Below are 12323 nucleotides of genomic sequence, written 5' to 3' on the forward strand. Positions count from 1 at the left end.
TTAACAACTTCTGTTCACTCTTTCTCTGACCGTGTTGGGCAACAGAATGCACTGCATTTTAAGAAGTGATGCACAAAGACTGCTTTGTCTCTAGAGTAGCTTGGACTACCGGCGGGATCCGGGTCCTGGGCCAGGCCAGCTGCAAAGGGGCAGGAGGAAATGGCTTCCAGGCTCAGGGACAGATAGACTTGAGCAGCCTGGCCGTGGGGGTCTGGGAGACTCTGCTTTGTGGGACCCTGGGACCTTTCCTTTGGTACCATCTAGGCTTCCAGCTGCTCCTGGTGCCTCCCACTTTGGTCCTGTCCTCTGCTCCTAGACCCCAAGGTCCTCCCATGCTCATACGCTAGTCGTCTGAGGGGCCAGAAAGGCCCACCACCCTCTTGGCCAGGGATGGCTGATTGAGGACCTTTGTAGCCCTTTGCCACTCCTACACATTAGATGCACCCACACTCACATCAAGTGACATTTCTTTGCTGTTAGTTTTAATTTCCCAGTGATCACACCACACGTGGGAACTCTGGGGGAAGTGAGACGGCTAATCCACCCATTGTTGCCGAATACTTAGAAATTCTAGCTGTAACCACGATGGTGGTGTCAGACCGCATTTTGCTTTGCAGCATTGTCCCACGTTGGACTACCACGTTCACGGCCGTGAAAGTGATATACACCGGTAACAAATGGATGTCACGCCCATGAGCTGGGGAAGCCAGACACAGCAAGCGACATCCTGACTCCATTTATATAAAGTGCCGAACAGGCAAAATTACTGTGTGGTGTTACCAGTTCGGATCGTGGTGACCCTTGGGGAGTGGGGCTATTTACAGGCACAGCCCTTCGGGCACTGGTAACATTTAGTTCTTGATCTGGGTGCTGGTTGCGTGGGGTGTTCGGTTAGCAAAGATTTATAGAGCAATACACATGTAAGTTGTGTGTTTGTCTGTCTGTCTGCGCTATTGTAAGGAAAGCTTAACCATCCGACATTTCTTGATTTTGAATTTGTAATCTGAGCTCGCATTTCAGAGCCAATACATGTTTTCAGGTCTCAAGACATTTTCAGGGGCCCCAGACGCAGTATATTAACAATCTGGGTCACAGACAGGCCACCTTCCTCCCCCTGGGCTGAGAGCCAGCCTGTCCTCCCTAGACACTCTGACCATTACCCAATCGAGAGATGACCCAGAAAGTCAGGGCCACGGCTCTGTAGAGAGGCCGTGCCAGGCACCACCCTCCCGAGCTGGGAAAAGTTCATCTTTAGGCTTTCCCTCAGCTTTCTCAACCTTCTCCACCCAGATGGCCCTGACATGCAGTGATGGCCTGTCCAGGCCACCACTTGGAATTTACCACCTGTGTCTTAGGAAGTTCCCCGTGTGCGTCTTGTCCTGTATGTCCCTCTTGTGGCTGGGGCCCATCACCTCCTCTGCTTTTGTGATGCTCTAAGTACCTCATACAGGACGCAGGTAAGATACACTTTCAGTAAACATGGGATCCCCTTATGTCCTTGACGTTTCTTTCCCTACAAGTGCTCTGCCTGGTGCATTCACACGTGGGGTGCCTTTTCCCTCTCCAAGCTCGGTGACATCGGGCACATTCGCTCTCTCCTTAAGTCTCACTTATTTGTCAGATGAGGGCATCAATGCTGGCGTCATCTAGTCACTGTGGGGCTCAGATGTGCGGACACGGAGCAGGTGCTTATGCGTGGTGGTGCCCGTCTCCCTCAGGTGGTGCTCAGTCCTAGCCTGGCGCAGGCTCAGTAAGAGGAGAGCCTGGAAGGGAGTGCGCAGCTCTGCTTTCCTCAGTGGTACCCCCAAATAATCCACTGCTCAAAAAAGTTCACAGAAATGCCAGCAATTTATTGATTTCCTATATTTCCACAAAAGCAAATACATAGTGCATCACACAGGGAAACTGGGCCTGGCCAGCACAAGGTTCTTATACAAACATGGGGCAAATGGAAGGCTGGGCTCCAGAGGGGCTCCAGGGTACCTCCAGCATCATCTCCCGGGCTTCCCTCGGCTCATCTCCCCCTGCCCATCCCATCCTCCAGCCTTCCTCATCCTGGCCATCCCACCTTTCAGCCAGGCTCTGGGGTGGACAAGAGAGAACATCACTGTCCCCACGTGTCTGGAGAAAACCCTTCACTGCATCACTAGGGGAAGCGTGGGGTCTGCGATGCTGATCTGGCCCCCACTGGACAGGCTGCTGGTGGCCAATGACCAGATCTGTCTGAAGCACAAGAGATCCTGGGGTCAGGGCAGGGAAAGGCAGAGACTGAGTGGTCTTTGTCCTTCCCCATTGGCCCCAAATTGGAATGTCTTGTTTGGGGTGTCAGCCCTGGTAGCATGAGGCCAGTGTGGGCCTCAGCAAACCCCTTCCTCCCTGTCTTTGGGAAATGCCTCCTCAGGACTCTCTCAGCGTTGCCTCTTCCAAAGGCCACGGGTCCGAGGCCCGGGTGACGGGCCCAGCTGGCGGGCTGAAGAAAGCACAAAAGAGGTTACAAAATCAGGCCTGGCCTAACTGTCCATCCAGCCCACCGTTCCCCAAGGCAGAGGGCTGGGCCCACCTGGCTCTTCACCCCGGCTGGTGACAGAAATCCAGCAGAGAAGTGGCAGGAAGTGAGGGCAGGGCTAAGGGAAGGGGCACCTCCCTGGGGGTGAGGGGCTGAAAGCCACAGCCTCACTGGTAGTGGGCTATTTCTCTCTTGTCCTGACTGGATTGGACAATCCTCTCACACTGGGGGGACCCCCAAAGCCAAGCATCCCGTGTCTCCTCCTTCTTCTCTGAGGATGTAAGCTGCATGAGGACGGGGCAGTGGTCTGTTTGGTTCACGGATGTATCCTTGTGCTTATAACACTGCCTGGCACATCCTGGTGCTCCATATGTATTTTTTTTAAGAAATGAATTCCTCTGAGCCCTGGTGATCGGCAGAGGAGTCATCCTGGAACCTACACCCAGGACAGCCTGGTGGGACCACGCTCCCACGTGGCCCCTGAGAGAGAGGGAGTCAGGAAGAGACCTTCCATCATGAGCAACAAGGGGGGAGGGCATCACGGACCCACAGCAGTGGGGGACACTGATTAAATGGCCCATCATCACAGGGCTGGCCCCAGTCTGTCACATGTCTTAACAGGCACATCCATCATCCAGAAGGGTACTTTTCTGTTCTGACTGCTGAGGTAAGAAGTGGGTTGGATGGGGGGGTAGAGCGGGGTGGGGGGCAGGGGGCCTGGGAGGAGGATGAGGACGAATGAAGAGTGAGGAGCTCCTCTTATTCTTCTAGAGAAGCCTGTGGACCAGGGAGCCAATTCCTAGCTGGCACCAACAATGTTGGTGCGGGTGGCAGAGGCAGACATCAGGAAGCCTTGGGAACCCACGTTCTGCTCTATCTTACAGTGTATACTAAGGGCTATTTACAGCGAGCTTTTCCATGAGGCTCTCCTGAGGTCCTCCTACTTCCTCTCCTCTGAAATGCACACGAGTCTGGGGTCTTGGGTGTGGCTGGTGCCCCTGACAAGCCTCTTATATCACATCCTCTGTGGTTTTCCCTAAGACAGAGTGGAGACAGGATGGCTGGTTTTCAGGGTAAGGTGGGGTTGGCCTCCGGCTGGGGCTGGAGCTGGAGCTTGTTGGTGCCCTGAAGTGACAGCTCCCTTTCCTGTTCTATCCAAATTCCCATCTTCCAAGTCTCCTGAGACCCAGAACCCTCCCTCTCTTGAGTCTTAGCAAGGAAGTATCCTCCTGGTTAATTTCCAAATGGCCACCGTCCTACCGGGGCCCCAGCTGTCCCCCTCACCACTGGGAATGTGAAGACCAAACAGCCATTCCCCAAACAGCTCTTTGGCTTTGAGCACCATTTTGCCTTCTTTCTCCTGAAATAAATAGATGACAAGCCCCTGAAGGCAGGGGCTTTCCAGGCTGAGCCTCCTCTGACGGGTATGCAGCCCAAGAGCATGGCCAGCCCCATCTCTCTGGCTCCTGCAGCCCAGAGCAGACTTCAGATAGCAAAGCAAGCATGACTGTCCTTGCCCGTCCCCTGGAGCCCCAACCCTGTCCAGCCCCAGGTCCTGTGGCCCTGCGGGAAGGGAGGCATGATCAGACAACTAAAGTTTCCCATGAGATACACTGAACCTCAGCAGCCCTGCCAGCCTCCCTTCCTGCAAAGCTGCCTCTTACGGGGGGTAGGTTGGCCCGAGCCCCAGTTACTCTCCCCTCCCACCTCCCCACTACCCTCGCCCGGGGGATGGTTCCCTCGCAAGGTTTCTTGTGGACTTGACCCTGGTACGGGTCCCCTGCCCTGGCATGACATATTTTGGGAACTACAGGCTGCTAAACAAAAAGCACAGGTCGTGTGGGAAACGTGGGAGAGTGAGAGTCCTTTTTACCACCTCACGAGCTGCAGAAACAGCTTATTTAGCTTTTTGCAGTTTGTGGTCACACTTTTAGGCACTCATGCACAAGCATGCGTGCGCGTGCGCTCACACACACACTTACCCTATACATATATATATACCATTTCTCAGCGAAAGAAGTATTGACATGAAACATAAGCCCCTTTAACTCAAGAAAAGTCCCCCCCCCACCCTTCCCAACCCCCCTTGCCTGCCAGTTCCCCCAAGGAAAAAAAAAATCTAAAAATATTTCCATCATCCACAGTTTTCAGGTTTGCTTTCAGTTGCATTTGAACTTTTCCAAACACTGCACAGGGTGGGCAGAATCACCCCTCCAGCAAGGCCTGAGGTCTTCTCAGCTGGATCACATCATTTCTGGAAAAGGAGAGGTCATCTGGTTAGCATTTCTGGGGAGACACCCCCACACCAGGAGGTCTAGCCAATACTGCCCCCCCTTTCCACCCATGTCCGCATAGATGTGCCCCCTGGCTGGCGAGGGCATTCCGAGTCGCCCCTGACACATTTGTAGGTCACTCTTGCTGAGCCAGAAGCTTGTCAGCTTTGTCCCTCCCCCTATGCCCACCCTGTTTGGTGAGCACGGTGCCCCGCACGGTGCTGAGGGTCCAGACTTCCCTCGTTGAGAAGCTATTGACTTTTGTCTTCTCTCTTTGTCCACACTCATGTTGTTGAAGCTTTTCTGTCAGGAGAAGGTGTCTGACGTTTTATCTATCTTCACCTGGACTGGAGTTTCAGCCTCTCCCCGACCAGGCCCCTCCTCAGGTATTGGCATGCCGGCAGATAACCAGGGTGCTAAGGAGCCCCCTTCAGCTCAGGAGACCCTGTCCTCACCCCTGGCTCTTTGCAGATGGCTCCACAGCAGGGCCACCTCTGGTGACCCGCTAGGGAAGGTTAATGATGTCACCTGCCTCAGAAACACTTGGGATGCTTGTTTAATAATGCACTTTCCACTCCAGTGCTCCGGAGTCAGATCTGCTGGGGTTGGGGCCAGGAGTGTGTGTTTTAGGAAGCAGCCCAGGTGATTCTACTGGAAGCTAAGGCTTGCAGGCCTTTGTCATAGATACTGGTTCTGAGTTTTCGGTCCCTGGAATCATCAGCTAGAAATAAGCTTAGCCACATTAGGCATGTGCAGACTGGAAAGTGAATTATAAAAAGGATAAGAAAGTGAGCTGTAGGTGTGCAAACCCAGAATGACATATTGTATCACTGCGGGGGCAGGGGGGGCATTCATACCATAGTCCATGTGAACGGCACCACCTAGGTTGTGCAGTGCATAACCTACACAGCTGTACCTGGAAGTTCTGCCCAGACCTCTGGCCTGCTGATGCTATCAGGACACTGCCCATCCCTAATGTCCTGTGGCCAAGTAGCCTATATGGCTGTCCTCACAGGCCTTGCGTCGGCCACGGTCAGGCCATCTGCCAGGTTGAAGGATGCTTCTGTGCCCTGCGGAACACAGGCCTGGCCTCTCCCTCTGAGACCAGCTGAGGCAGCTGCAGGGGTCCTGGACGTGCCTCTGCCCTGGGGGGGCCGATTCTTACCTGCAATCTGTACTTGCTTGGGCAGCCCCTTCTTAGAATCGGGAGGTGAAGTTCCTGAGGCTGTTGGGCCCGGCTAAGGTTCCCAGCATGTTCCTATCCAAGCCGTGCTGCAGGGGGAAGAAACAGCAGCTGCGTGAAATACTCTAGGACGAAACTGTGGGACTTCCCACAGGGCCAGACACTGGCTTCCCAGAGTGGCCTTGGGCTTGAACCAGACCCTGCCCTCCCAGAGTGGCCTCGGGCTTGAGCCATAGCCCTCTGGATTCATTATATATGTGTGTCAGGGCTAAACCTGGCCTGATTAAATGCGCAACCAAACATAAGGCCGTGGATATGCCCAGGTTAGTAAAGCGTGTCTGGCTTCCACCAGCGCTTCTGAATTTCCTATGTGGATCTGCAGAAATCTGAATTAAGGCATAAGGATTTAAGCTCGTAGTCATTACTCTTTAAACAGAACAATAACCAAAGTCAGATTAGAAAAGCTGTTTGTTTTTCTTCCTTCTGACTGTCCCTGTTTTTTTTTTTTTTTTTTCCCCAAACCTTGACAAGAGCTCTTGGCAGCGAGGAGGACACGTCCAGCGTTTCTCACATACCAGAGAGGCGCCTGGTGCTGGTACTGAGGAGCTGCCACGCTGTAGGCTCTGTTTACCTGTCTGCCCTCCCACCTGCAGCCCCACTAGCCCCTGAGCTCCTGCTGAGGAGTGACAGAATCTTGTTTCTGCTATTTCTCCCAGCATACCGCAGGTGCTCAATAAATGCTTTGGAGTGAATGAGGACAGCAGATGGGCCCTAGAGGCCCTTCAGAAGGGGCGCCTGGTGCCGGCTAAGAGCTCTGAGAATCTGTCAGCTCTCACTGGCCTGTGGGAACATGAGGGCTCCAGACACCAGGTGGTTCACAGCCCAAGGCCTGCTTGGTCTGGGCATGAATCACATGATGTTGGTTTTTCCACCACAGATTTGCTTGCTTGCTCCTGTTGAGCTTGGCTGGATTTGGTGGAAAGAGCCCAGGAGTGAGAATTCCTGGGTCCCAGCCCTGCTCTTGCCATGACTCACTGCATCAAGGCAAAGTCCTGTTCTTCAGGGTGGACACAAGCCCCATGGTCTGCCTCACGGTGGTTGTAAGGACCCAGTGGGCAGTGCGTGTGCGGGTGCTCTGGGGACAGAAACATGGCCCTCGTCAAGCAGGACTAGAGGGAGCAATGGGGACCGGATGGCGAAGCTGGTTCCCACGGGTGCTGTACAGAACAATGTTAACAAGGGGACTCTCTGGGTGCCTTAGGGGGGGTGTGGTGTCAGTATTCCCGGGTGAGCTGAACCTTCTGGACCACTTGAGGAAGTTGTCATGGAACAGCTTGAGGAAGTTGTCACCCAGTCTCTTCACCCACCTCCCTTCCACAGAGCCTCCCCTGCAGCTGCCCCGTGGCCAAGCCTACCCACACTGTGGTGTTACTGGGAAAGAGCACTGGACTGTCCACCAGAGGACATGGGCCACCACTGGCCATGGCCTTCAGCCTTCCCCAGTCGACCTTGACTGCCATGGTCCCTCCTATCTCCCTGCTGTGCTGGAGTTAGAATTGTTCCTCCTTCTTCCCCTTGGGCTGCTGTGGGAAGTCTCCTCTGCTACCCGATCAGGTCACTCCTGACCCCCTGCGCCCCCCTCTGTTCCGTGGTCTTCCTCATCCTCCCGCCCCTTCACTTTCCCCTGCTCTGCCCATTTCTCGTCTCACGACAGAGATGCTTGGGTCCCCTCTGTCATTAAACAGGGGTCTTTTTACCCATGCCTTTGTCTCCCTCCTTTCTGGACCACACTGGTTCTCCCCTCTGCCGCTCTCCGCCCCTCCCCGTCCCTCCTCGCCCACGGCAGGGGCCCCAAGGGCTCCCCTTGCTTTGCCAGCAGTGCTCTTGCAGGTGGCCTGGGACTTCCGGATCGCCTCATCCAGGGGCCTCCCTGGTTTCCATCCTCCCTGCTGCCTCAGTAGCCCCGGGGACCGCTGCCTACCCGCTCCCGTGCTTTGTCCTCTCGCACGGGCTGCAGCCCCCTCCTGGCTAGCTGGCACAGCGTCTTCTGGCTCCCTGGCCCTTTGCTCTCCTTGGCCCCCAGCTGAGGGTCTTCTCCATGCTTCTGCCTTTATCCTCCAAGACTCTCCCACACACCTGTGCCCCATGGTGGTCCTGCCTGCTCTCGGGGCTTCTACCTGCCCAATGTTCCCGTCTATGTGGCAGCCTGGCCTCTCTCCTCAGGTCCCACACCCGCACCCCAATCCAATCCCCTCAGACTTGACCTCCTGAAATCGGGACTGCTCTCCCTCTCCCTACAAGGCCTACCTGGCCTCTTCCCAACCGATCTATTTCTGCTAATGTGGCCACAGTGTCTCCAGGCTTGCACTCGAGCATGGTCAGTCTGACCAGTCTGTCTCTTCCGCGTCCTGTCCTTGGTCCGGCCTCATCACTGCCAACATCTCTGTCTAAAGAACGGCGGCCGCAGGAGCGGGAGAGGCCAGTGTGGAGAGGTTTGGTAAACTAAGACCTGGGGTAGGACTTTGTGTTTGACGAGGTTGGGAGGCACTGAGGACAGAGAGGAGCCAGGGTCGCCACTTGACAGATGCAGCTGCCCCAGCACCTCTCAGTTCCCTGGGCCCTGCCCCTGTATCCAAGTATTGCTTTAATCATGACACTCTCTACCTAAAGCCCTCAATGGCTCCCTGGGGCCAAGGGCAAACTCTCACAGAGATTAAAGGGGTTTGTAATCTAGCCCAAACCTACCTCTGAAGCCACAGAGCACATCACGCCCTCAAATGAATTCTGTGCCTTTTGCCCACCCCGTTTTTCAGTTTGTTCCTAAAGGATCCCCCCAGGCCTCTCACACATTACCTTGATTCCCTCTGCCCTCCATGCACTTGGCACCTCCCCAGAATTCTAGCCGAGAGATTTGCTCAGAGTGTGATCACATTCATCGTCACGCACATTGGTCTCTCAGCTCTGACTCTCTCTGTCTGGAGTGCGGCTCAGTCCCCGCCATGGGGTGGGGTGGGCCATTCTGCTTCTCTTTCCTTGCCCCACTCGGACTTGATTCTGTGCAGGGCAAGTACAGGAGAACCTCATGGGCAGGGGTCAACAGTGCGGGCCCTTACCTGTCTGAGGACGCCCTGCAGTTCCTTGCTGGACCACATGTCAGACAGGAGGAGGCGGGCAGCTTCTGCAGCCTTGGGTGAGGCACTGGGCAGGCAGGAAGTTCATTTGTGGGGTGAGACTCGGGGAGACATGAGAATGAGCACCCTCCTCCCTCCTCCCCTCACCTCAGGTCTTAGAGACGTGGGGAGGCCCCAGGGGTGCATGAGAGAGGAGCCCCATCGGGCTGGTCACTCTGCGCAGTGGGCATGACCCCACGGCCCTGCCCACTTAGAAGTGTCCTAGGATTCTCCTTGGGGGCTGTGAGGGCGAAGGTCGCCCAGCCCTTGTTCTGGGAGGAGAAAGCCCCATGGAGCAGAATAAAGTTCCCGCACAGCGGGGTCTGCTGCTCCATGCCTCCTGCTGACCCTCTAAGGACCCAGTGTCCCCTGGTGACCCACAGCGGAGAATGCACCACCTCTGCCCTGTTTGTGCAGCCCGAGGGCCTGGCTGCTGGATTCATCCCTACAGTGCTCTTGGCTTCGGGAACTTCTCTGCATCCAAGCCTCTCCTGCCCTGGCTCTCCTCTCTGTACCGGGTACTGCTTCTGCCGCACCTCTGAGACTTCGCAGGGAGTCGTGCTTAGCATGGGGCGGGGGTGAGGCGGTGTGGGGGTGAGGTGGGGAGGAGACCGCCCGCTTCCCCGCCCACCTGCTGCGGTACAGGTTGATGACGTTGTTGACCATGCTGCTGGTGAAGTACTGCTTGGCCATCTGAGGCTGGGAGGCCATCAGGTTCCTCACAGTGTAGCAGGCCGAGGACAGGATGTCTTCTGAGTTGCTGGTGTTCCCAGTGTGACTGGTGAGGAGCCTGGTCACCTCTGGGAACACTTGGTTCCCTGCGAGAGAAAGGAGTGGAGAGCACAGGCTCAGATGACCGAGGGAGAGAGGGGCTGAGGGGCTCCCTCTGGGGCCATAGTCCCGGACTGCCCTCAACCAGGTTCCTAGACAGGTGACCCCTCAAGGCTCCATTCTAGCTCCAACCCAGGGCTTGGGACCCAGATGGGACCTCTGCACACCTGCCCCCCACCTCCAGGGGACCTGCCCCTTCCTACCCCCAAGCTTCTCTTGGGCCAGCTTCCCCTCTTGGAATGCTCACCCTAGGGAAAGTTTAGAGGGGGACCTTCCAGCAGGCTCTGGAAAGTGGGGGGTCTGCCAAGTCCTAGCTGGAGGCCCGGGGCAGAGGGGTGGTCTGACGCTGCGGAGGGCGCTTACCCATGGCTCGGTGCAGTACTGGGTGGCGGGACATGTTGCTCAGGAGGGAGGCTCCGGACCGCACCACATCAGAGTTGCCAGATTGCAGGAGGCGAGCAATTTGTGGCAAGCCCTTTTCCTTGAGCCCGATCAACTGGCTCATGCCGCTGGACATCTGAGAAAGAAGGCCCAGTGAGGACCTAGCCTGTGGCTTCCCAGGCACCGGGGTGGAAGCGGGCCAGCTAATCCCAAATGAAGAATCCCAAATACCGTTTCTCTTTCATGTTGGAAGCACGGACGAAGAACGACACAAATTTGCTCATGCGCCAGCAACGAACCAAGCACCCAGGTGAAAATGCACCCCCAACTCTCCTGACCTTGATCTCTACTCCCGGATCAGCCTGGAGCCCCGATGGGTGATGAGAGGGAAGTCTCAGACCCCTCGCTCATGGGGGCCCTGAATCGACTCCTGGTCTAACAAAATGGTCAGATGGTGCTGCTCAGCTGTTGGTCTCAGCTCGGCCTTCCTTACACGTCCCCACAGTCGGCTCACATGAAACCACACGGTCAGCGATATTTGTCGATGCAAGAGGCATTGACCACCTTCCAACTTCTCTACCTCCAGAGTACTCAACACATATTTGTTGGGTACTTGCCCAGGACAAAGATGGGTAAGAGAGGGTCCGTGCCCACAAGGAGACACAGTAGGCCAGCTCTAGCAACAAAGCCATCCGAGCTGTAATCTGGTCCCAGGCTGGTCTGGAGTTCTTGAAGACCCCCAGCCTCATCCTCTCATGGTCAAGAAAGTTCCTTCCTTACCTCAATTCACCCTGGTCCTGCTTCCAGCTGATTCTCTTTTGTCCCAAGTAAAGATGAGGGATTGTTGGCTGCCTCCGCATCTAAATGCTCGTTGATTGCAACAGGCCTCCGATGGCTCAATGCCATTCCATCATGTCCCCCAAACTATATTTGGCCTCAAAATCTCTACTGATTCTGCCACATCTTCCCCTAGATCTGTCCACGCTCCAAACCCTCTATTTTTCCCTCCGTCAGTTCAACATGCAGGAGACTCCTCCTGCCACAAACATACCCTTCATCTCTGTCCCCCACCCCAGACAGGGCCAGCATGGGGCCAGGAATCACGAGGCAAAGGGGACTCTGTGGGCACAGACAGAATCCAGCAGGAGTGGGTTTGCCTAGCCGCCGCCTGGGAGTTCCCAGAGGGCTGGGCTAGTTCTCTCCCCTCACTGCTCCCCCATATCGCATAGGAAACTGCCTCTAGTCATGTCTGTAGAACCGAGCTCCGCAGGCCATAGGTGTTTGCTAGGACTCAGACTGTGGACACACTCGTGGGAGAACAGCGAAGGGAACAGAGCCTGGCTTCAAGTTGAAGAAATGGGGGTGGGGACGGGGGTGGGCACAGGGGAGGAGGCCACTCCTCACCAGCCCCTTGCTGGCGGTCAGGTTCTGCAGGGCACCAGCGCAGGCCTCCAAGGTGGCATCTTTCTTGCTCTTGCTCATGAGGTTCAGGTAGGTGCGGATGGCATCTGAATGGTACAGCCAGCCGCTGCCCTTGGGGTTGGTCTCTTCCTCCGGAAGGGGGCAGTCGTAGTTGTTGTTCTGAGGACAAAGGGCAGGTCAGCAGGAAGCCTTGGGAAGGGACCGAACCCAAGCCTTCTGCGTGCCCCCCAACTCCAGGGTCCTGGTTCCTGATGGGAGGGGCCTAGGAAGCACCTGCCCTGGTGCCCCTTTCCTCACTATGGCAGCTCTGCAGAATTGAGTGAGGACAGGGGCCATGGTCCTCCTCCATGGTCTCTGAGGGAGGCAGAGAACAATCTCGGGATCCCGGGAAGTGTGCTGAAGGCCAGCCTCTGCCCAAACCTTCCAGCGGCTTTTGAGTCTCACACCATGATGTGTCCCCTCCCAGAGTCAGACTCTGAGCTTGACCCACCCTGGGCCAACGGGCGTTTTACCCAGCGCGGGAGGCCCGGCCCTCCCTCCACAGCACCCTCCTGCTT

At 56.0% G+C, this 12323-nt stretch overlaps 1 protein-coding gene across 1 annotated transcript in view; it reads right to left on the reverse strand.

Annotated features, from left to right (window-relative positions):
- Nucleotides 1-4577: 4577 nt before the first annotated feature.
- Nucleotides 4578-12323, reverse strand: part of PKP1 (plakophilin 1) — a 46933-nt gene continuing 39187 nt past the window's right edge. The window contains exons 9-14 of the mRNA XM_035010356.1: nucleotides 11749-11925; nucleotides 10327-10480; nucleotides 9764-9950; nucleotides 9076-9160; nucleotides 5945-6051; nucleotides 4578-4760 (exon numbers count right to left, since the gene is read on the reverse strand). Coding sequence (XP_034866247.1) covers nucleotides 5977-6051; nucleotides 9076-9160; nucleotides 9764-9950; nucleotides 10327-10480; nucleotides 11749-11925 — 678 coding nt within the window. The 3' untranslated portion in view covers nucleotides 4578-4760; nucleotides 5945-5976. The remainder of the gene's footprint in view (nucleotides 4761-5944; nucleotides 6052-9075; nucleotides 9161-9763; nucleotides 9951-10326; nucleotides 10481-11748; nucleotides 11926-12323) is intronic.

This window comes from Mirounga leonina, unplaced genomic scaffold (assembly GCF_011800145.1).
Source record: "Mirounga leonina isolate KUSES-001 unplaced genomic scaffold, KU_Mleo_1.0 Mir_154, whole genome shotgun sequence".
Taxonomy (NCBI): domain Eukaryota; kingdom Metazoa; phylum Chordata; class Mammalia; order Carnivora; family Phocidae; genus Mirounga; species Mirounga leonina.